The 24,231-nt window shown below is 44.1% G+C and overlaps 1 protein-coding gene across 2 annotated transcripts in view; it reads left to right on the top strand.

Annotated features, from left to right (window-relative positions):
* Nucleotides 1-24,231, top strand: part of CRMP1 (collapsin response mediator protein 1) — a 237,900-nt gene that overhangs the window by 100,758 nt on the left and 112,911 nt on the right. For both annotated transcript variants that reach the window (XM_086964105.1, XM_086964106.1), the window contains exons 2-4: nucleotides 15,374-15,462; nucleotides 17,867-18,051; nucleotides 19,741-19,905. In XM_086964105.1, coding sequence (XP_086820231.1) covers nucleotides 15,374-15,462; nucleotides 17,867-18,051; nucleotides 19,741-19,905 — 439 coding nt within the window. The remainder of the gene's footprint in view (nucleotides 1-15,373; nucleotides 15,463-17,866; nucleotides 18,052-19,740; nucleotides 19,906-24,231) is intronic.

The raw sequence follows: 24,231 nt of genomic DNA, 5'->3' as shown, positions 1-24,231 counted from the left end.
GGATGATGAGTGGGTGGGTGAAAGGATGGATGGATGGATGAGTGGGTGGGTGAAAGGATGGATGGATGAGTGGGTGGGTGGATGGTGGGTGGGTGGATGGTTGGGTGGATGATGGGTGGGTAGGTGGATGAGTGAAATGATGGATGGATTGATGGATTGATAAGTGCAAGGGTGAATAAATGGACGTATGAGTGAAAGGGTGGATGTAAGGATGGATGAGTGAGTGAAAGGGAGGGTAGATGGACAAAAGGATGAATAGATGTGTGAAGGAGTGAAATGATAGATGGATGAGTGATAGGATCAATCGATGGATTCATGAGTGGATGAGTAGATGGATGGATGGATGGGTGGGTGGGTGGATGGATGGATGGATGGAAGGAAGGATGGCTAAGTGAAAGGGTCGATGGAGAGAGAAAGGGAGGATGGATGGATGACTAAAATAGTGGATGGGTGGAAGGATTAGTAAGTGAAAGGATGGCTGGATTGGTGAAAGGGTAAATGGCTGAATGGATGAGTGAATGGATGGATGGGATAAAGAGTGGATGGATAAGTGTACAGATGGATAGGGTGAAATGGTGGATGGATGGATGGATGGATGGATAATGGAGATGAGCGAAAGGATGGATGAGGGGATGGATGAAGGGATAGATGAGTGAAATGATAGATGGAAGGATACATGATGGATAGGTTTGCAAACGGTTGAATATGTTTGGAAATGGCTGGGCATACTTATATACTATTGCGCAACCTCTGATGTGTCTGTAAAACGTACCTATTGTCCTGAAGTTTTGTCCTGAATTTTGACCTCCTGTCCTGAATTTGTGTCCTGAATTTTGACCCTTTGTCCTGAATTTTTACACTCACCGTCCTGAATTTGCACCAATGCCAGTTGGTCACCCTACGACGGCCTCCAGCGCTTAGAGACCCTGACGGGTGATTGTGCGCTTTACAAATGTGGATTATTATTCTGCATTTAAGATTCCATGGTTGCATTATATAAAGTGCTCCCTGCAAAATTTGGGCTTAGGAGAGTTATTTGAGTATCTGCCTTCCAATGCACAAATCTAGGAGATTAAAGGAGATCTTTCTATCAAAAGTTGCTTAATATAGAAGGGAGTCAAACAGAAACAAATCCACGGTTAGGTTATATCAAATGTCCCCCCACCCTGTTACTGAGGACACACATTCCTATTTAGCCTTTGTACAGAACCCGCAACATAGGTTCATTTTGGAAAGGTTTTGCTTAAATTATATCCCACTGATGCTTGGTTTTCCGACTAATGATAAATCAGCTGGAGACCTGACCATATGTCCCTGTGATGGGGTGTCAATGCGGACAGATCATATTTAATTTTTTTGAAGATTTTATATTCCTCAGAGAAGAAGATTTATTGTTCTGGTTATGCGTAGATACAATTTTAGTCAATGCCGGCCAGCACTGTTTTTTATCCAAATGCCTGAAGACCCTTTGGTGTAGCATCATTTCCCTGGTCCTCTCTGAAGAGTAGGAGATCTCAAATAGATTGTGTTGCAAGAATTTGAGCTGACAGTTTTAACTCCACTTTATACTATAAATTGCTATACTATGTATTTTTATATATGATGGACTAAGTGTTTTACCAAAGATTGTTATAACTTTATGTGTAGAGGTTTTTAAACATAATTGAATGGGTATACCCTCGAATTTGCTATGTGTAGTTTGGTACTTTTGGTACCTTTTATTGGATGTATAGTTTGCATCTTTTATAATTGGATGATAATGTAATGTTTGAGCACTTTTTATCATTATCTTAGGCTTGACTATATTAAGTTTATAGTGATATGCATTTTGTGTACTTTTTATGCTACTGAAATGAAGCGAAATAAAGTGTTTTGACTTGACATAATATTCTTGACAGAAATTATTGATTAAAGTGAATATGCTTAATTAACATTGATAAATGCATTTACACATGTTATTGATTATTGCATTTACGCACACAATGATGATGTTTTACCGTGGTGTGTTCTGATGATATGAGGAACCCTTGATAAATCCAATATGCCTGATTTATCAAAAGGGATACTCCTTTATATTGCTATCTGGTATAGGTGGGAGGGTACTGTGACCTTCAGGTGTCAAATGTGATTATGCAAAGTCATCTTTGGTATGTTCAATCTGCCTAATGTATATATTTGTAAATTACTCCAACAGCGTATTCCACTGAAGACAACGTATTCCACAGAAGACAATAAAGCCGCCACTCTAGTCACTCGAGTTTGTTGAGACACACTTAATTTATTCTTCAATCCATTGACAACAGATTCACAGCACAAACCAACGCGTTTCGGTAGCTCCCCACTAACTTATTCACGGTTGCTAACACACTGTTTGCTGATTGTGATTTAAAACCGGGAGTTCCCGCCCACATTTGACACATGATCACCTCGATGTGCCACTACCTTTTTGGAATTCTGGGATATGTAGTTTCATTTCAACGCGTTGGTTTGTGCTGTGAATCTGCTGTCAATGGATTGAAGAATAAATTAAGTGTGTCTCAACAAACTCGAGTGACTGGAGTGGCGGCTTTATTGTCTTCAGTGGAATACATTGTCTTCTGTGGAATACGTTGTTGGAATAAAGAGCGGTGTGGTTCAACCGCAAAAAGCTACGCACCTACAAGCAGCGCCATACGGAAGGCACCAGGAACCAAATCGTTGAATATTTGTAAATTAATGCATAGCAATTAGCAGTGTGTGTAATAATTGGACATTTCCTTTTTCTAAAGAAAAAGCACTGACTGGGCAACCATTTATTGACTGTTATTATTAAGTGTCTGTGAATGGTGATTACTGGCCCATACCTCCTCCCTTGAGTAGGCGTTGGACTGCTCTGCTTCTCTACCCTGAGAGAGTTTAGCGCCACAAAGGGGTGCTTTTTCCTCATTAACGGGTATTTGTGGATCTATTACTTGCACAGGCTTCACATCCTGTTCAACCAAAAACCTAATTTCCTACAATAGCCTTTAGGTGGTCATAGATACGGACACTGTATAACTGCAGTTTAATGTATTTAGTGTTGCCTTTAGATTAAAGGAAAGCGCATTGTGAGTGATAGGAATTTGATATGCTTGGCATCTGTTTGTTTGTTTGATGTTGCATGAATGTTAATTTGTGTTATAGTTCAAAAGCGTAGCATGTGAGAAGTATGTGCTTATTAAATGTGCGTAAGTTGTGTTGCTTTAATCGTAGGGTTTAGTTATTTCCAGGATGCAGATGTTGAAAAGATCATTTCAGATTTAATAGGAAAATCGTTAATGCAATTTTCTTCAATGTTGTCAAATTCTACATTGACTACTGGGGAGACACATAGTCAGTGGGGGAGGAGGGTACTACTAATTGCAAACAAAAATGTCAACAAGGTTTCATTATAAAAGGAAATAATAGATATTTGAAATGTCATGATAAGTATATCATGCTGACAATGGATGTAGAAAAAACATAAGAAAAATGTAGACAAAATATGAGCTTTTAAACCAACTGTAATTTGAAAACAAGTATTGGCATAGCCAATAGGTCTCGCCTTTGGGACCTTTTAAGTATTTTGTTATGCAGCACAATATCTTTGGTGCAGCAACATTAATTGTTCCATGGTTAAACACTTATAAGGTCCCAAAGGCGAGACCTATTGGCTAGCGGCCAAGCAAGGGGGGTTCCCTATCCAGATCTGCAGTGGGAATTTGCCAGGCAATTTACATTAAGATGTTTTATGCTTCATGGACATTTTCAGGGTGGTCTTTGTTTTGTTGTGAAAACTAAAGAGCAGACCGAAACGAAGATCTGAACCCATCTACCCGTAAACAACCGACATAGTACCATGGCACTCGTGCACCGCACTGCTTGCACCAACATCTGCACAGAATGATCAATGCAAACACATTTGCACCGATTGCTGCAGAAGCCCGTTTTGTCAGCCATCCATCAGTGAAAATATCATATTTACACTTAGAAGGTCAGTTCAAAAAAAGCTCAGGCAAAATTCACTGCACTTGTACAAAGTTCACGTAGTCTGGCCACACTCCGATGTTTTTCGTTGTCCAGGCTGCAGTTACACGTGTGCTTTCTAACATCTTTCTGAGCGTGTATGTGTGTGTTTGAGAGAGAAAAACAGAACGAGAGAGAGAGAGGGGCATAATATGAGAGATAAACAAAGACAGTCATGGAGACAGAAGGGCTGCGGAAAGAGTGAATGAAAGAGAAAGAGTAAAAGAAGGGGAGCAGCAGAGAGAGTCGTGGAAGCTGACAGCAAAAAATGTGCGTGCAAAAGGGAGAACGAGAGTGCCACTGAGGCTAAGAGTAAATGTGTGTGTGCTTGTAGTAGTTGCATCGGTACACCTTGTCCCACAACCCTCACGACCCAAATGATACACAGACAAGCATGTTGGGAATAAGAAGTTGCAGGTTTATTTGTGATACAAATAACAGAGCAGGTTAACTGACAGGCGACCCCCTATACCCCGCAACCCCTTGTTGCAGGGCGCCTGAAGTTGAGCCAAGGAAGCAGACACCAGTGGCCCTAGCCAGGTGTCGAAACTGGGAGGCAAAACCTCCCACCGGTGGACCTATCGTCCACCTGCCCCACCCTCCGGACAAGGGAGAGTCAACTCACACCTTGCCCAGCCAGGCGGGGCGTTATTAGCAAACCCCCGGTTGCTCAGGCTTACAACCGCCCTAAGGACTAATGGGGTGCCGTTGAACCAAGTCCCCAAGAAGGGCCCCTCGGCTTATGTATGACTCAGTACTGTGCATCTCGCACTGGGGCTTCAGGTCCTGTTCCTGTGCCTGTCCTGCATGGGGGTCGCCTTGTAACTCCTCCTGCAACCTAGAAAACATAAAACATCATTAGTATTCCCCCCTCCCCACTTCCCCCCTTTCAGCGGGTGAGCGGTAGGGAGGGGAGCGAAATTGCGGGCCTCGTGCCCGGCGTCATAGGGGAAGTGAGGGGGGGGGGGCTAGGGGCCTAATAGTCTGAGGCTGGCGAGGAGCAGCCTGGAGCGACCGTCAGTAAAAGGGGGCAGCAGCAAAGAGGGTGCCAGGAAGGAGGGGCTCCCCATATCAGTCCCAGAAAAAAGGAGGGGTGGCCTACCCTTGTCCGACCCCGCCCTCCCTCCCTTCCCCTGGCTGGCCTACGGTTTCCTTCGCCCTACTACGGGGTTTGCCCTCCTATGGGGTCCCCTGCAGGGACCGCGGGCCTCCCGCATAGTAGTTGCATCGGTACACCTTGTCCCACAACCCTCACCACCCAAATGATACACAGACAAGCATGTTGGGAATAAGAAGTTGCAGGTTTATTTGTGATACAAATAACAGAGCGGGTTAACTGACAGGCGACCCCCTATACCCCGCAACCCCTTGTTGCAGGGCGCCTGAAGTTGAGCCAAGGAAGCAGACACCAGTGGCCCTAGCCAGGTGTGGAACCTGGGAGGCAAAACCTCCCACCGGTGGACCTATCGTCCACCTGCCCCACCCTCCGGACAAGGGAGAGTCAACTCACACCTTGCCCAGCCAGGCGGGGCGCTATTAGCAAACTCCCGGTTGCTCAGGCTTACAACCGCCCTAAGGACTAACGGGGTCCCATTGAACCAAGTCCCCAAGAAGGGCCCCTCTGCTTATGTATGACTCAGTACTGTGCATCTCGCACTGGGGCTTCAGGTCCTGTTTCTGCACCTGTCCTGCATGGGGGTCGCCTTGTACTTTTTCCACAGCCCTGGGCGTGGCACCCACTGCGCCCAGAGCCCCCACTACCTAGCCTTTAGTTTGCTCTTATCTACATCCGGCTGTTTCTAGCGCCTCCCCCAAGTCTAATAGGAAAGTCGCCATGCCCACTTTGGACAAATGTACCCCGTCAGATTCCCAGCAACCAATGGATTTGGCATGCAGCAAGCCATGCCTGATGAAACCTATGCCTCTCTGTTCGCTGAATTTGCGCATTGCTGCGTTGACGCGCCTGCGAGTGACTTCTAATGCCTCCTGCGATATTGCTCCATGCCAAATTGGTCTAGGGGAAATTTCTGACCACTATATGTTGCACTGCCCTAATTAGCCGCTCAAGATGCTCAAATCTTTCCTCATTGTATCTAACAAACACCTTTTGCCTAATGCCACCAGGTCGTTCCCCCCTAGGTGCACCACCAGGATGTTTGGCTTCTGCCTGTGTTCCCTCAATAATCTACGCAGCGTCCCTATCAGTGCTGCCCAGTGCATCCCAGGGAAGCCGAACCATGATATATTGGTGTTGTTAAAACCGTGCTTCCAGGTGTTGGCATTCACCCGTATCGCCAGTCTCGTGACATAAGAGTGCCCCATCACCCATACCTCTGTCCCTGCAATAAAACACAGTATGTTGTAAAATGTAGTTTATTGACACACTTAAAAGCACTGCAACGACAAACACACACCGCGTGGCTACTGAAATATGAACCACAATGTTTACTCATGTCATGACTTACTGGTTATATACATTATTTACACGTCATTAACCACCTGTCTGCTCACAGGGCGTATTACGCTCAATGGTCTCACATACCTCCTGTAGCAGTTGGAGTCCCACCGACCCACTTTTTTAATTGCTTCGGCTAGGAGGCCTACCCTAAAGGCCGTGGTAGCCGCACCTATCCTAAAGGAGTGTGAGCTAAACTTGGCCCCAATTGTGGTGTATCCCGCCAAGAATAGGCACCCCTGCATCACATGATCCACCTGATACTTTGTGACTGGGAAACCGTCAGAGTGGATAAGTAGCAGCCCGTCTGCATGTGGGCGGCAGGGCAGGAAAGTGGCCAGCAGAGCCACCGGGCAGTAATTGTCGTTCCCCAAGCGCTGTAATGTGATGTTCCTACCCTTGCCTGACTGGTCTGTCTTGGAGGAATGTAGAAAGATCTCAACTGACTCCGCTGTTGAACGAACGTCCTTGACCGAGATGGCCCTGGGGTTGATCTCTTTTTTGGACCGGGCCACTAGTTCACCAATCCTAAAGGCTCCGAAGAATGCTAAGCTAAACGTCACTGCAAAGAGGGCTGCCTCATAAGCGGAATGTGTAACTGTAGGCAAAGCGCCTATCATGTTCTTCAAAGTGTCATAATCTATGGGGGCCCTCTGATTTGCCCACCCTTTGAGTGCCGCCCTTTGTTGTAAACAACGTCGTGAGGTCCTTCTGACCTAACAATCGAGCATGATGCCCGATAGCGGACAAATGCCCCGCCATCCATGAGTGGCTCTTCCCCTCATCCCTCGCCCAGACCATGAATGCCTGCACTTTTTCAACCTGTCTCGAAGCCTCCCACTCCCATGGGCCCATGACCTCACAGAATGTCTTTACACAAGTCTGGTATCTCCTCATCGTTCTAGGTGCCAATGACATCTCGCCTAGTTCTCTGATGCGCTGCGCCACCGCAGCAGATGCCAAAGCCGAGCCGGGAAAGGCGTCATCTCTTCCCTCGCCCTTGGCCACGCTTCTCGAAACCGCTGCCAATGGAAACGTGAAAGTGCGTCAGCAGCCGTGTTTAGAGCTCCCGGGATGTGCTTAGCTTTGCATTCCACATTATTGTATAAACGCACTTTGACCAGCTCCCTTAGTAAACATAACACAAGTGCACAAGAGGCCGACTGGGTATTGATGGCTTGGACTACCGCCATATTATCTGACCATAGAACCACTCTTTTCGCAGACAGCAAGGCAGGCCAAAGGTGGAAAGCCACAACAATTGGGAACAATTCTAAAACTGTTATGTTGGAGGTAATCTTTTTCTTCCTCCAAACATTGGGCCACCCCGCCGCGCACCAATCTTTGTCGAGAATTGCCCCAAAGCCATCCCTTCCTGACGCGTCAGTAAACAACGTCAGTTCCTGGCTGCTGGTCCAGGGTTCCCTCCATATCACTGATCCATTAAATTGCTTGAGGAAGTCCCCCCACACCTTAAGGTCTTCTTTGACCCCAAATCTCAACCTCACTTGATGGTGCTTGCGCTTGATCTTTGCTGCTGTCCTGGCCAACCTGTGCGCAAAAGCCCTGCCCGCTGGTATCACTTTTGTAGCGAAGCTTAATCTCCCATGCAGGCTTTGAATGTCGTTCAATGATACCTTGTCCTGCCCTAGCACCTGTTTAATTTGTGCAGCTAGCTCTGTGACCTTGTCTGCTGGGAGCCTGGCCTCACCTGTTAACGTGTCAATTTCTATCCCTAAGAAAACTAAAGCCTGCGCTGGACCCACGGTCTTCCCATTAGCCAGTGGCACTCCCAGATACTTAGTCATTCTTTGAAATTTCGCCAATGCCTCTGCACAATCAGCTGACTCTGCCCTGCCTACTAACAGGAAGTCATCCAGATAATGGGTGACGCCCTGGACCCCCTCCACGCCTTGGAGTACCCATTGCAAGAAGCTGCTGAAGGCTTCAAAGAAAGCGCAGGAGATGGAGCAACCCATGAGCATGCATCTGTCGTAGTAATATTCATTGCCCAGCCTGAAGCCCAGTAAGTTCTGGCTGCTGGGGTGCACTGGCAGGAGGCGGAAAGCAGACTCAATATCAGCTTTTGCTAACCAGGCCCCTTTCCCGGCTCTCCGCACGAGGTCCATGGCCACTTCAAATGAACAATACGAGACAGAGCATACCCCTTCTTCCAGATTGTGATTGACTGACTCTCCGTCAGGGTATGACAGGTGGTGGATCAGCCTGAATGACCCAGGCTCTTTCTTCGGTACAATCACCAGTGGGGATACCACGAAGTTGTCTAGTGGTGGTTGCGGGAATGGGCCAGCAACCCTCCCCAGCTCGAGTTCCTTACCAACTTTGACTCTCACTGCCTCAGGATTGTCCCTAGCCGATTTCAAATTGTCTGCATCTCTAGCGGCAGGAACCCCTATGTATGGGATGACGAAACCTTCAGCAAAACCCCCCAGGAGCAATCTCCCATCAAGTCTGTTGGGGTATTTGTTCAGCAATGGCACCATTCGATCCAGTTTTATCGGTGAGGGCCCTTTTACTGCGCCTAACTCTAGCGGATCTGGCAGCAACTCTTGGGTAGTACAGGCTGGGGGTGTCTTGTTAAACCGCAGGGTGCCGGAGGGAGGGGGCAGGGGCATGGGGGGGGGACTAAGGAGGGGTGGCCTACCCTTGTCCGACCCCGCACCCCCTCCCTCCCCCTGGCTGGCCTACGGTTTCCTTCGCCCTACTACGGGGTTTGCCCTCCTATGGGGTCCCCTCCAGGGACCGCGGGCCTCCCGCAAGAGTGCGAGAGAGAGAATACAAGCGATGAGTGATAGCTATGAAAGGCAGATAGAGCTAAATAAATTATATGCATGAGAACCACTGTTTTCTAATGTAATTATACACCTAGTTTCGCACAGGTAAATGGGTTGGTCTTGTTGTGTAAGAATATGCTCAGTGTGTTCAGCCCGGATATATGCCCCATCACTTTCAAAGTTTACCGCCACCAGTGTCAGAAGAAGTAATTCAGCAATGCAAAGGAACTAAAACGAGTACTGAGTTTATTGAGATAAATGTAATTACTATCAAAAAAGGAAGGAATCAGGAAAGCATAGATTTAAAGGAAGGCTGCGATGTGCATGCTCCTTGTAATATGTTTTATTTCCCAAGGGACAGAGCGTACTTCAGGGGAGAAGGGGACATCTTCTCAAGTCTCATTTTGCTCTCACCGTTTAGATCCTAATCGCCTCATTAGGGTGCGCGCTTTTCCTTTGATCAACAAGGTGTTTCGGAAAAGTATTCTCTTCCTGCTGTTAGTTGTTAAATGACTGCTTCCTCATCCATCATGCCCAGGAAGCCAGCTGTTTCCACGTGTCTCTAAGACATGCTTTCAAAACAGGCATGGACTGGTAAAATCCATGCCCGCGCGCGCACACCGGCTGCCAGCTTCCTGCTTCCCAGGCCCTGCAAGATGCGTATCACTCCCCCAGGGAAGGACGTGGTCACTGGAACAACACCCACCAGAGAGTAACAAGGGTCGGGGGGTCTTGCGCCTGCTTCCAGAAAGTAAGACGGCTGCGAGGCCTCCAGAGAGAGGCAAGAAGTAACAGGAGCCTCGTGTTCGCCTTCTCAGACTCCCCCCCTTCCTCCCGTGCCTACTATTGCTGTGCCAATGGCGCACGCTGATATGAGCACAGGCAGCACCTGTACTCGCGTTACCTGGCACATTCTCGTGGCGTTCGGTCCCTGTGGGCAACTGGGCATTCTCTCTTGAGCTCGAGCGTTGTCCGAGGGTTCACATAAAAGTCAGACACACGTACACTCACACACACTCCCTCTCTCTCGCTCGGCTGGGCATCGGCATCCTCTCTGGCCACCAGCATGGCCGGAACCAAGGTTACTGGCGCAAGTTTAAGTTTCATGTTATCGTGATTTTGATAAGGCGCTGCTTTGGATGGGGTGAAATCACGTACGCCCAAGGCCTAGAAACCTGCTTCGGAAATTAGAGCCTGTTGAACTGGCTGGAAGGCGGCTGACATTCCGCTGTGAGCAGGAACTCCAAATGGTACAAGTAGCTTTTTTTAAGAGAGGAAAACTCAAATGGATCATATCAGTGTAAAAGAAGACAAGCAACAAACACTATCGCCTCGCGTGGCGGGGGGAGAGGAGGGAGGCGGGCGCGATTCACTCGCGGGAGCGATAATTGCGACCAGATGGGCCGTGCGCTCCCACGAGTGAATCTCCTGACGTGCATACGTTGCCATTGAAGGCAATGGAATGCATGCACGTGCTTGGCTGAAAAGCCAAAGTGCTCGGAAAAGGTTGTTTTCCTTTGCAGCGCATGCGCACTGCAAAGGCTCAACCTAAAAAGGATATTGGAGAGGAACATTTTCGTTGCAATAGTTTTTAATGTCTTGTTGATTTTTGGTTTGTTTTATGTTGAATTTAAGTATGTCACTGTTTTTCTAGTTTTTTCAATGTTCTTTTGGCATCTGAAAGTATGGCAGATTTTAATTCAATTGAACAAAACCAAAATATCAAAAATAATAAAAAACTACAAATAGAAATTAAGAACTATTGCTGCCCATCCGGAAGCGGATTATGTTTAAAACTCTGACTCTGGTGCATAAAGCACTTTTTGGCTCGGGAGCAAGGTACCTGCAGCGAAGGCTTGCCTTTTATCGCCCGGTCCGTTCACTTCGGTCGGAATCTTTGTTCACGGCCGTGGTCCCTCGAGTGAGGAAGGCTCGCACTGGGGGTCGCTCCTTCAGTCTCAGGGCCCCCCAGCTGTGGAATTCCTTACCTCTGGCTCTACGTAGTACTCCCAATTTGTTCCTGTTTAGGAAGAGCCTTAAGACCTGGCTTTTTAACCTCTAGGGTGTTCTTCTTTTCTTTTGTCTCTGTCCTATGCTGTTATGTTTTTTTAATCGCTGAGCTGCCTACATAAAGCGCCGGGACACTCTTTCTGAGTAGCCGTGCGCTATACAAATAAAAGTATAACATAACATAACATAACATAACAAGAAAGTTTACCCACATCTTAACATTGTCCCAAACTTTCACCCACCTTTAACTTTTCATTCACCTTCCTACACCACATATCTACTGAAATCCTCACGTTTGAGAAATTGGTCCTCAAGGAATTTTTTTTCTGCTAGATTGACCATGCTTAAATTTTCGCTCCAGATTGGTGCTGATCCTCTATTGTATAGACTTTCTTTCCCATCTCCCTTTCTGGCCCTTCCTAATGGAACCCTCACAATTACTGCTCAGGGCTGTGCCACATATAGCTTCATATCACTACTTTCAGCACAGCCCTCCAAGGTTCTGTGCAGTCCTAGGCAGAATTGTTAAACGGCCTCTTGGGCATTGTGGATGTTTACTTACCTTGATTGGAACTGAATGAAATGAAATGAAATGAAAAAGGATTTATAGAGCGCATCGCTGCCGGGAGCGTCCCAGCGCTGAGAGTGCAATGGAAAACTGAGGAGAAACGGAGGGGTGAAGGGAGTGAATTTTAAAATTATTGTGGGAAAAGGTATGTCTTTAGCAGTTTACGAAACTTCATATAGTTCGGTTCAGATCGCATCCGGGTTGGCAGAGAATTCCACAGGGTTGCTGCGTGACCGAAAAACGTCGCCCTCCGGTGCGGGCCTTCTTGACTCTGTGAACAGTAGCCAAGTTACCTTGAGATGAGCGCAGGGACCTGGTAGGTTTGTAGGGGTAGAGCATAGTCCTCAGCATAGGGGGCCCTTTACCCTGCAGGGATCTGTGAGTAATACACAGAGCCTTAAATTTGATCCTTCCCGGATCAGCAACCAATGGAGAGCTCTAAGCGCTGGTTTTGCTGATGCTCTCCGAGCGGTGCCTGTGAATAGCCTCGCTGCTGCGTTTTGGGTTCGCTGAAGGATGTTAATAGTGGATTCTGGGGCAGCCATGAAAAGGGCGTTGCTGTAGTCTAATCTGGATAGGATGGGACCTTGAATGAGCAATTTTTGGGACTGTGTCGGGAGTAGGGGGAGAATCTTCTGAGCTGAGCGAAGTAGGCCCACACAGGTACCAGCCGTCTTTTTGGCCTGAGTTTTCAAAGACAGGGCTTGCTCCAACCAGAACCCCAAGCTTTTGAGTTCTGTCTTAGGTTATGGAAGGGCTCCTAGACATGATGGCCACATAGAGATGGGAAGGGATGTTATTCGATGACCCAGAAGCATGAGCTCTGTTTTTGAGCCATTTAATTTAAGTCTCGAGTCACACATCCAATTATGGATTCCTGCAAGACGGTCATGCAGGTTTCTACGTTTATCTGTTTCCAGTGAGAATGAGACAACCATTTGGGTGTCGTCAGCGTATGTGGCGGCTTTGATCCCAAAGGGAGGGACCACATCCTCCAGGGGGGCCATATAAATGTTAAATAATGTAGGGCTCAATGAAGAGCCCTGAGGAACCCCGCACTGGAGGGGGGAAGACTTGGATCGCACATTCCCTTCACAAACCTGGAAGGTTCTGTCCTTCAGGAAGGATGTGAGCCAACATAATGCAGTATCTCTTACCCCTAAATTAAGGAGTCGCTGGATCAGAATCCCGTGATCTACAGTGTCAAATGCAGCGCTTAGATCCAGGAGGATCAGTAAAGCCGATCCTCCTGAATCCAAGATGCACCTAGCTTCTTCGACCACTGTCAAAAGAGGGGTCTCAGTCCCTTGACCCGGGCGAAATCCTGTTTGTGAGGGGCAAAGTAGATTGTTAGTTTCTAACTAACAGTTGGAATCCTGTTAGTTTCTAACTAACAGGAACTGTTTTTCAATGAGTTTATATTTTCTGATTCTCCATAAATCATTCTAATAATTTCCCATCTCCCTTTCTGGCCCTTTCTAATGGAACCCTCACAATTACTGCTCATGGCTTTGCCACATATAGCTTCATATCACTACTTTCAGCACAGTCCTCCAAGGTTCTGTGCAGTCCTAGGTAGAATTGTTAAACGGCCTCTTGGGCATTGTGGATATTTACTTACCTTGATTGGAACTGTTTTTCAATTAGTTTATATTTTCTGATTCTCCACAAATCATTCTAATAATTTCCTCAGTTGGCGGCAATTCGTAGATTTTCTTCACGACCTACCGGATTAAGGGGCAGATTTACATGCCCCTTGCGTGACATTTGCGCCGCCTTTGTGTCACTTTTGTGACGCAGCCACGGTGTAAATGTTGTGGCCCATTTACAATGTGATGCATCTAGGGAGATGCGTCACGTTGTAAAGCTCTGCGTCACATTATACCTGTGTCAGGTATAATATATGCAGGGTGGGCGTTTCTACACAAAAAGCCATGTAGAACTGGCGCAGTGAAATCTACATGGTTTCACTGCGTCACTCCACACCTTTACTGTGTCAAAATCCCTACGCCGGCTCAGACCAGGTGTAAGGGATGACGCAGGGCTTTTTGAATGGGACTCACTCATCTATTGTGGTGCATTGCTGGAGTTGCGTCACTTTCATGAGCAACTCCAGCAATGCGTCACTTTTGCGCCAACAGATGCGTCAGAATTTCTGACGCATCTGTTAATCCTTGCACCATGGCGCACTGTATTGTAAATACAGTGCATTCTTAGTGGCCCAAGGACATTCAGCACTGATGCAAGGAAATTGACGCATCTATGCAGGTGCGTCAGTTCCTTGTTAATCTGCTCCAAAGTGTCAGTTTTTACCTCTTTTTGTAGTGACTTGTTACATCATACCTATTTAGAGGTATTTGCTTACTTCTACGATCATGTATCTTTCACAATTATGTCTGGTATGAATCTTGCCCTGTATATGCCGCTTTTAGTTCACTGGATTGTGATCAGTCAAATTGATTGTTCCTGATGATGACCCGCCTAATCACTTAGGGCTGATACACAGTTGACACTAACATGGCTTCAAAGATGTTTATCAAGAATAGAATACAGTGCACTAGTTTAGAAGCTGTACAACATTTGTTTACCATGAGTGCCCTAGATACCTAAATGTATATAGTTATGTCATCATAACCTTGTTTGATCACTGTCTCAGGCTATTCGTAACAGCTTTTAGCACCCTGTGTTCACATTTTACACTGAGCATATACAAATTTACTTAATGTAGTCTGTGAGAAAGCTCATCTGTATCCTACAATTACTGTCTACATAAATTTCCTTTTCTCAAATTACAGTTAGAATACATTGTTATCTTTTCTTTACATTTTTGTTTTGATTTCCTTTTATAATGAGAAAGATGTCAGATTTGCACATGGCAGACCCAGAGGTAAGTTATGTAAGGCAGGCATGCAGGTGAGGAAATGTAGACTGAGTACATTTGGTTAGGTGCAGTAGGTATGGTATGTATAGTAGGTAAGTACGGTAAAAGTTTATAGGTGTCGTAGGAATTAAAGTTATTGTTGGTATAGAAGGTGTATTGTTGTAGACGATTTGGTATGGCAGGCTAGGAACAATAGGTTAGGTTTGGCAAAAATAAATAATGACTAACAACAGATGATCCAATGTCTCTTTCTGAAGAGTGTATGTTGTATGCTTGCTGTATGTGTAGTTGTGTGAAATGTGTATTTGTGACATGAAGTCTTGCCACACTTTACCCACAAAGTATAGGGTTATGAAGAGGAGCCAGAAGTTAATATGATCTTGTAAGTGGTGAACCTAAAAGACATTCACAGTACTTTTTTAACAAAGGGACAATATTTGCATTGCATCTTTAAGAAAGCCTGAAGGTCCAAACGTCTTAACTCTGAAGAAAACATTAAATCCAACTCATTAATATGATAATAAAATTAGTACCCAAGGAGAGAAAGGGTGTACGTTTTGACATATTATATTTTGTAATTTAGTTTCAACTAACAAAAAATTGGTTTTCTCATTACTTTGTTTTCTTCCTGATTTTTCCAGAGTGATCGATTGCTCATTAAAGGTGGAAGAATTGTGAATGATGATCAATCATTTTATGCAGATATCTACCTCGAAGATGGGCTCATCAAGTAAGATTTATCTGTGTTGCTTATCTTTTTTTCTCATTTTATTGCCTAAACAAATTGTTTAAGTCAAAAATGTGAAACTCATTAGAGTCAAACTGTTTGATTAAACATCCATTAATATTGCATTCAGCTCAAAGTTCTTGATCGAGAACTTATTGTGCAAGTTTTTGCATTACTGTGCTCTTGACTTATATTGCATAAACTTATTTAAGCACAACAGCACATTTGAAAATAGTTTTCTGTATTAATCTGGCAACGTGCTGTAGTTTCATGTCATAGTAAAATGTCACCTTTACCAATATAAACATTTCCTTCTCAAGAAACTGCTGAAACAGCTGTAGCTGGCAGAAATGGGTTTAGCGGTGTGCAAAGTTGTAACTTTTGTTGATATCCTCTGTAAAGTTCTAGGGAAATCTTTAGAACTTTGTAAGGTATGCAGTTTTTCAATTTGCTGCTTAGGGTTAAAATCTTACCTTTTGCAATATTTTGTTTCCAATATCTATATTTTAAGCTAACAAAATGGATCTGCATAAGATTTACTTCACATATAGGTGGGCACAAATTTTGACGCAAATTATGCAACCACTGACTACTGATTTTGTGGGATACTGTAATTGCAAAGTATGTAATTTGAACCCAATTACAAGTTAGGATCCCAGAATGTGATCTAATTTGGCATGTGTCCCCCATTGCTAGGTGCACAAACCAGCATTCTGTGCTACATGCCCTCCTTGGTTTCATCAGGTTTTATCTGGCAAAAAGCCTAATGGAAGCATATTTTGCACTTGTGTTGTAGTGTTGTTTCAGGCATAAATGAGAATAGAGGCTGAAATAGGATTACCTCCTGCGTTGTAGTGAGCCTCTTGGCCCTCTTTTCCTGTGCAATTACATTTCCATAGAACAAATCTACATAAGAATGACTTGCAGAATACAAATGTGCAAACATTGCTGTGGCGAGTGGCAAAGCTGTGTAAAATATGTAATTGTAGAGGCGTTTTCACTGTGGCTTTGTTCTATTACTGTGAAAATGATCCCGCTATGTAGTGAAAGTTACATGACAAAGCAATAAAAAGCTTTGCTTGGGTGAAAGTAACGTATGCGAGAACCTAGCTAAAGAGCAGTGAAGTGCTACAATAGGGTGAGAGATCTAAACTATCTTTTGTAATCATTTACAGTGAAGCAGAATGTTGATGTGTGGCAAATCCAATGTGGTAAAGCAGGAAACCTTCATGCAGGGTGAAAATCTGGAGCTTTGTAATTGCCTTTTTCAAATGAAACCTCAGTATGCCCATAACTAGTTTGCAGCACAAAATGCTTGAATATATGTCACCCGCACTGAAGCCTTGATTGAGAATGCAGTTAGTTTCCCACATATCTAAGCACACAGACACAAATTTGCAGACAAAATTGGAGCAGGGGCATAAACCCGGCAGTACCTGATCCATAGTTGTACTACAATTTCAACCAATTATCGAAGAAACTCCTCATTTTCAGAAAGAACTACAACCAAATTATGCTCACAATAAATTATGAAATAAAGGTCTAATTTTTGCTGCTTAATGGATTTCAAGTTATTGTAATCCCTGCAGTGGTACGCGCCACACAAATACCCCAAACATTTAACACATTTCTATGTATAGTGACTTTTAATTTTACATAACAAAGGACTGTGTTACATTTATTGGGTTCATTGTGGGTACAATCAATAGCATGCCTTAAAGCAATTGCATATGAAGTCTTTGCCAGCCAATGCAAATGAAATTGTTCAGAAATGTGGATGCACTTGTGTTCTTCCTCTCTCATATTAATTGTGTTCCACTCTACTGCAGTCGCTGTCTTTGCTCTATCCATTCCACAAGTGGAGTCTTCACCCTTAACTTGTGTCGACTGGCACCATTGTTAAATACACAGGGCATGATTCGTTAAAGGTAAACCTACACTTTTGTGTAGGTTTACACATTTTTGGTATTCAAGACTATGAGTTTTATTTTACTAATAGTAATATTACGACTGTGAAAACTCCTTACTAATGGAAGAAACCCCACAATAAAAAGGTAGGTCTATCCTATCTTTTTATTTGTGGAGTTCTCCGCACTGACTGCAGAGTCTCAATAGTCATTATTTATTCCCTTAGTCAAATTAAACTCATAGTTTGGGAATATTAAAAAATAGCAAACTTACAACAAAGTGTAATTTTACCTTTTTGAATGAAGTCCACAGATGGCACTGTTTCTTAAAATTGCTATGTTAACTTTTAACTGCTTGAATCTCAATAGTGACAACTTCCTTATTTTTTATATGAGAAGTTTAAAACTGGTGTAGATTTACAATTTAACAGTTTACAGTTTACTTTAGATTTCTGAATTCTTTCTTCAAGAAAATTAAAGTTATACATTTTGGCCCGCAGGCAAATTGGAGAAAATTTGATTGTTCCTGGTGGAGTGAAGACCATAGAGGCAAATGGACGAATGATTATTCCAGGTGGAATTGATGTTAACACCTACCTGCAGAAACCATTCATGGGAACAACAACTGTAGATGACTTCTATCAAGGAACAAAGGCTGCACTAGCAGGAGGCACCACAATGATAAGTACGTTTTTCAGATGTACATTGCATTTCCAGGCTCAAGCAAGCATTTATTCATTGATGGATTTTAAGACATGGGAAGTCGGTCAAATATAAGCAACACAATACATTTAAAAATTGCATATTAGGAAGATATTTAACAGGTTATGGATAGGTATTACAAATTAAAGCAATTATTGACATCATAAAATGAGCATAGATTAAGGATACAATCACTAGGGCAACAATAGGGTTAATAACTTACAGATTGGTATTTAGTAAAATAAATTTATGCATCAGAAATAGCTAATGCCAATGTGAAAATAAATTGTGACCGTAGGGTTTGCAACACTTTTGCCGCTTTTGTTTTAATTTTAGAAAGTAACTACACAAAATGAAACAATATTTAGTTCTTTCAAAACAAGTAGATGAAAAAACTAAAATATAACTCATATAGTGTAGTTCATGCACTCACATCTTAAATAAGGAGTCTTCTACAAAGTGTGTCTGTGTGTTAGAACACCCACACAAACACCCACACACCAACACACAAACACCTGAAGCACCCTGCTTGGATGAAAATCATACAACTGCTATTTCACAAGATGGATCTATTAATTCACCTGATATGAGCCTCCACTGCTCCAACAAACAATAGTAAAGGAAAACAGGAAACAGCTAATCCTTCTCAGACCAACATACCATACGTTTTTGGGTATGATGAAGGCATTACAGACCTACTACATGTTATAGTAATCACACAACCAAAAAACAAATCCCTTAAACTGTGTAAGTTGTACTGAAACTGGAACACTATGCTACTATTTCCCCGTAGAGTGCCAGCTGAGACTCCTTACAATATCACATGCACCTAAATGCCTCTGCAAGACATCTTGTAAAGTCAGAGATACATTTTATTTTTGTCACTGAAACTCTCTAGTCCAGCTTAGGAGTGTATCTATATAACTGGACAGTCACATGCCGTTCTGCCTGCACAACTGCACTGTAGCATTTTGTGAAATGTAGTTTTAATATTGCAATTACCAGACTCTCTTTCTGGCTGACATCCCTTTCTAGATGCATAAGTAGGTTATGTGATATATGGTTGACTCTATTTTCATGACTTTGCAAGTCATAAGAAGTTCTGTGCCATTAGCTCCATGTACCTGCATGTGCATTAATATAGGTCAACTGTTCTTTGCTACCTTTTGAAGACAGTGTTCGTTCCTCACATGGTTATGTCTTCCATGGGGTTGAGTAAATGTGTTTCATGGATAATCGTTGTGGATTGCTGTGGCTCTTTCTTTGATAACAGTGGGCCAGACATGTAGCTGTGTGCGTTCTCCTGCATCATATGCCATTTTTAAAGAGTTTCTTGCAATGGGATAGTGACATTCATGAAGTACAGGCCTCTGCCCTGTCTGCCTAAGCCATGTTCTTGGTATACAGGTATCACAATGAGAGACTGGGTACGTTATAACTCTATGAATTGCACCATTAGACATGGATACTGCATGCGGAGTTAGAGAACAGCCACTGCTCTGCAGAGCTCCCTTCTTACTGTTGTAATGGGACTACTTGATGTACTGTTAAGGATATTAGCCAAGGTTTTAAACAAGTCTTTGGAGGTGTGTGATGACTAGAGCTTTTAATATCAAGTTGTATAACATACAAATAAAATAAAAGTCATAAACATTTCTTTATGTTGTTTAAGTTGACCATGTGGTCCCTGATCCTGGATCTACTCTGCTGACCACATTTGAAAAGTGGCATGAAGTGGCTGACACGAAATCCTGCTGTGACTATTCCCTCCATGTAGATGTCACAAGCTGGTATGATGGAATTCGAGAGGAACTAGATGTACTGGTGCAAGATAAAGGTTGGTAGAAAGCAAACAATGTTATACTTGTTGCTGTATTTTTTGTAAGTTGTGAGATTTGAAAACATTCCATAAAGTATGCAAACTGGTGATAGAGTTTTCATAACTGTATATCTGCATTATGTTAGTTAACCTCATGTGCTATTTCATTTTTTGAGGCCTTTATTTATTGAGATTTTAAAGCTCCAATTCCAAAAATGATACACTGATACACTGTAATCAAACAGGTTACAACCAGACCATAATTAACCCTTTCCATGCTCATGACGAGCTCAGCTCGTCATGAGGCACAGTGGAGCTGTGCTGATGACGAGCTGAGCTCATCATGAAATGAGGTAAATCTGAATTCTTCAGCACCGGAGGGGAAAATGTGCAGCAGCGATGTGGTTAATACTGTTACCCAGTTTATTATGAAACAATAGATGCAGTCACATGTTTCCCAAATGAAAGCAAGATAAACATGTTGTAATCCTTGTAAGGGTAATTATCTTTCTCCTCTCTCCTTTCTACCCCCCCCCCCTTTCCTTGCCTTTACCTTGGTACTTACCATTCTGCAATATCTTCATGTGAAGTTCACAGAAGAATGTTGCTGTGAGCTTTGACTACAGTTGATGCTTGAGGATCTTGGATAATAAATGTACTTTCTCCTGTACATGTGGAGTTTTCTTAACAATTTGGAGACGATCCTTGCTGCACAGCGGGCAGATTCAGATACTCTCCCCTGTTCCTGCATCGCCAACTGCCAGAGAGATTCTCTCAGTTATTCTGCCTTTGATTTCTGTGAGTCGTGGTCTGACTCGACTGAGGTGTGGTTAGTCTGTACCTCTGTTCTGCCTGCTCTGCTGCAAAGTTTTCCGTTGGTGGCCCCACTGTCCTAGCAGTTGTGGACTGTTGCTGTGCCACTCGATCTCCTGAGTTCCTGGTGCTCTGTGCCGCTGCCCCGTTGCCCTGTGCCATTGACCTTTGGCGTTGTCCCTTGTTTGGTCGGCTTCCTGACGTCTTAGAGCTACTTTCCTGAGCTCATGTGTGGGGCACCACAGAGTCTTCCCTGGTTCTGTTTCGTGCCGGCTTGTCGCAGGGATCCCGTGCTCAGACAGAACTGTGCATAGAGGCTTGGAACCTCAATGAATTAGGATGTCCCAAAACTCACCCTAGTACCCAAAAATCCCCTACCAGACTAGCTACAGTGTCTCATTGGTTATCATAAACTCCCAATGCTTAGACAAACCAGAACATGAACTTAGTACACCTCAGGTAACGTGGAACACATGAACACTCTTTCGTTATACAATCATTTCAATGCAGAAAAAGGAGTAAAAAGGGACACGTGCATATTTGAAATGTTTATTCACTAATGAAGTGTTCTCAAACGCAGTATCTTAGGTAATACAAGCAAACATATTATAGGAAACAAAATAATCAGCATAGTCACTAGTCCATAGAACACAAACGGTGAAAGCATAGTATTATACTAAAATGAATAGGGTTTAACAAAACCTAATTCTCACCCTCCCTAGCTAGTATATTATATTATATCTAAGAAGGTCTCTTGTGGGTTTTAGCAGAGCGGCCACATACCTCAAGATCCTAGTGGTAAGGGATCACATCATCAGCAACCAGCTCTCTGCATGCGAAGCGCCATCAAGTGTGTTTGTATGCTCTTGTGCAAAGCAATATAAAACGCACCTAAAGCCAGAACTTGGCTGCAGCTGCATGTATGTTATGTCTAGGAATGTGCGAAGATCAGTGCTCAAAACAACTACTGTGTTGAGATATCCTTGAAGGTTTCAGCACTCACTGTACAGACACAGCTCGCCAAGCAAGACTGATATCAGTGCAACAACATATTATTCTTGCATGAATCGAAAACATTTTACTAGGCTCAAAGCTAAAGCAGTAGATATGTGTCGTGTGCAAAAGCAGCAGAAAGGTAAAATGGCGTTTAAACTCCTAAAAAGCTCATGCTAACTTAACACATTATTCAGGCTGCATATATCAATATATCAGGCTCTTTGGCAATTCAGAACCTTTCCGCTTTGTAACTACATTCCTCAGCCTTTGTGTTGGGCACTGCAGAGTATTTTTCTGTTGCATTTCCTGACAGCCTCTCGAACGGCTCCTTCCTTCTGCCTCCTGACCACATCCTGGTAACCACTCCGCTGGTGACGCCGCCTCTTCTCACAGCTCCGGCGGTCAATGGACCTGGAGTTGAGCCCTCACAGACTTTCTGCAATGAACTGGCCACCTTTTTTACTACCAAGGTTGCAGATATTTACGCTTCATTTGGAAATGATATTAGAACTGAACATAGAGGTGATAGCGGGAAAGAAATATTGTCATACCCTAATCCCGACTCCTTCTCCTGTTTCTCACCTGTTTCACATCAGGATGTGATCAAAATCATTTCCACCACTAAATCAGGCTCTCCTTTGGACCCCTGTCCCCCGTCCGTGATGCAGAAACTCACAGAAGTGATCTCACTCCCACTGATGGAAATTTGTAATAACATATTCTTAACAGGCCAATTCCCTAGTATATGGAAGAAGGCTGTTATTAAACCCCTCCTAAAAAAACCTTCCTTAGATCCCACTTCTGTCGCAAGTTATAGACCAATTGCGTGCCTGCCCTTTCCTGCCAAAGTATGCGAACATCTGATGAACCAGCAGCTCTCAGAGTTCGTCGAGACTCACCAACTTCTCGACGAAACGCAGTTTGGATTCAGGAGAGGGCATGGAACAGAGACTGCCTTGATAAAGGCCTCTGATGAGATCAGGACGATCATGGATCAGGGAGGGGCGGCTGTCCTGATCCTTCTTGATTTGTCGGCAGCCTTTGACACGGTCGACCATGTCACTCTTGTCGACCGTGTCACAACTCTGGGTATAAATGGTCGGGCTAAGGATCTTATCTCATCCTTCCTGGCAAACCGTACCCAGACAGTAAGGCTCGGAGATTTTTACTCTCCCATCTCTGCACTCCCTTGTGGAGTCCCACAAGGCTCCTCGCTAAGTCCCATGCTCTTTAACATCTATGTAGCGGACTTAGCGAGGATAATAAAGGCCTATGGGATACAGTTAACATCGTATGCAGATGATACCCAGCTGGTGCTGGGTATCCATAAGGATGGCCTTACTGTAGCAGCCAACTTCCAGAAAGCCATGCTCGAGGTCAGTACCTGGATGGCCTTGAACTGTCTCAGGCTTAACTCGGACAAGACCGAGATCATGACCTTCGGAAAACTCTCCCCTGAATGGTCTCTCGGTTGGTGGCCAGATAAGCTTGGCCATCCACCTGTCCCAGTGGAAAAAGCCAGAAACTTGGGAGTGATTTTCGACAACAAGCTGGTCTTCGACCTCCATGTTAATAAGGTTGTGTCATCTTCTTTCTACATCTTGAAAAAGATTAAGAAGCTGCTACCTTATCTCCCTCCGTCAGCCGGGAAGACTTTGGTCTCTACCTTAGTCTTCTCAAAAATAGATTACGGGAATGCTCTCTTTCTCCACACTCAGAAGCGTGTCATCACGAAGCTGCAATCTATTCAGAACGCGGCTGCTAGGATTCTTCTTAACATCCCTCGCCGCAAATCCATCACCTCTGGTATCCGCCAGCTTCACTGGCTGAGAGTTGAGAGCCGTGTCAAATTTAAGGCCCTCTGTATTGCCTATAAGGCCTTACATGGCACAGGACCCAGATTCCTGACCGAAGCTTTTCAGCTCTATACCCCCAGAAGGCACCTTAGATCGGCCAATACCAGTCTTCTGTTGGTGCCACGTACAAGATCAGTCACCTGGGGTGATAGGCGCTTTTTGGTGGCCACTCCAAAACTTTGGAACCTTCTGCCAACTGCCATAAAAGCTGCTCCGAATCTGATTAGCTTCCGTAGGCTTCTGAAAACATGGTTGTTTAACCAGTGAGAAGACGGTAGGATGATGAACTTTGTTGCTCCACAGCGCCGAGACACCTTCGGGTATTTGTTGCGCTATAAAAGTTGCGTAAATAAATAAAATAAATAAAATAAATAAATGGACAGACCCTTATAAAACCTTGCTGCTGCTGATTCCGCCTCTTCTGCCAGCCTCGGCAGACATCTGATTAGTTCGTTGTTTGCTCCGCCTCTCCTCCAGTTTAATTTTACGCCACCTCGTCAAAATTGACCCTGTGATCATTGGCCCTGTGATCTTCTCAGCTGTGTGAGGCAGTTTCGTCAAGAATAGGAAATTGATAAATATTTGTATAATTTTTTCTTTTTTTTATGTTTATGACTGTATTACTTGACTGTGAGTAGTGCAATGCTGTTCAGGTGGAACTTTTAAATATCAGCACTTT

This window comes from Lissotriton vulgaris, chromosome 3_2 (assembly GCF_964263255.1).
Source record: "Lissotriton vulgaris chromosome 3_2, aLisVul1.2, whole genome shotgun sequence".
Classification (NCBI taxonomy): Eukaryota; Metazoa; Chordata; class Amphibia; order Caudata; family Salamandridae; genus Lissotriton; species Lissotriton vulgaris.
The sequence above is the reverse complement of the archived record's forward strand: the minus strand, read 5'-3'. Positions and strand labels throughout refer to the sequence as shown.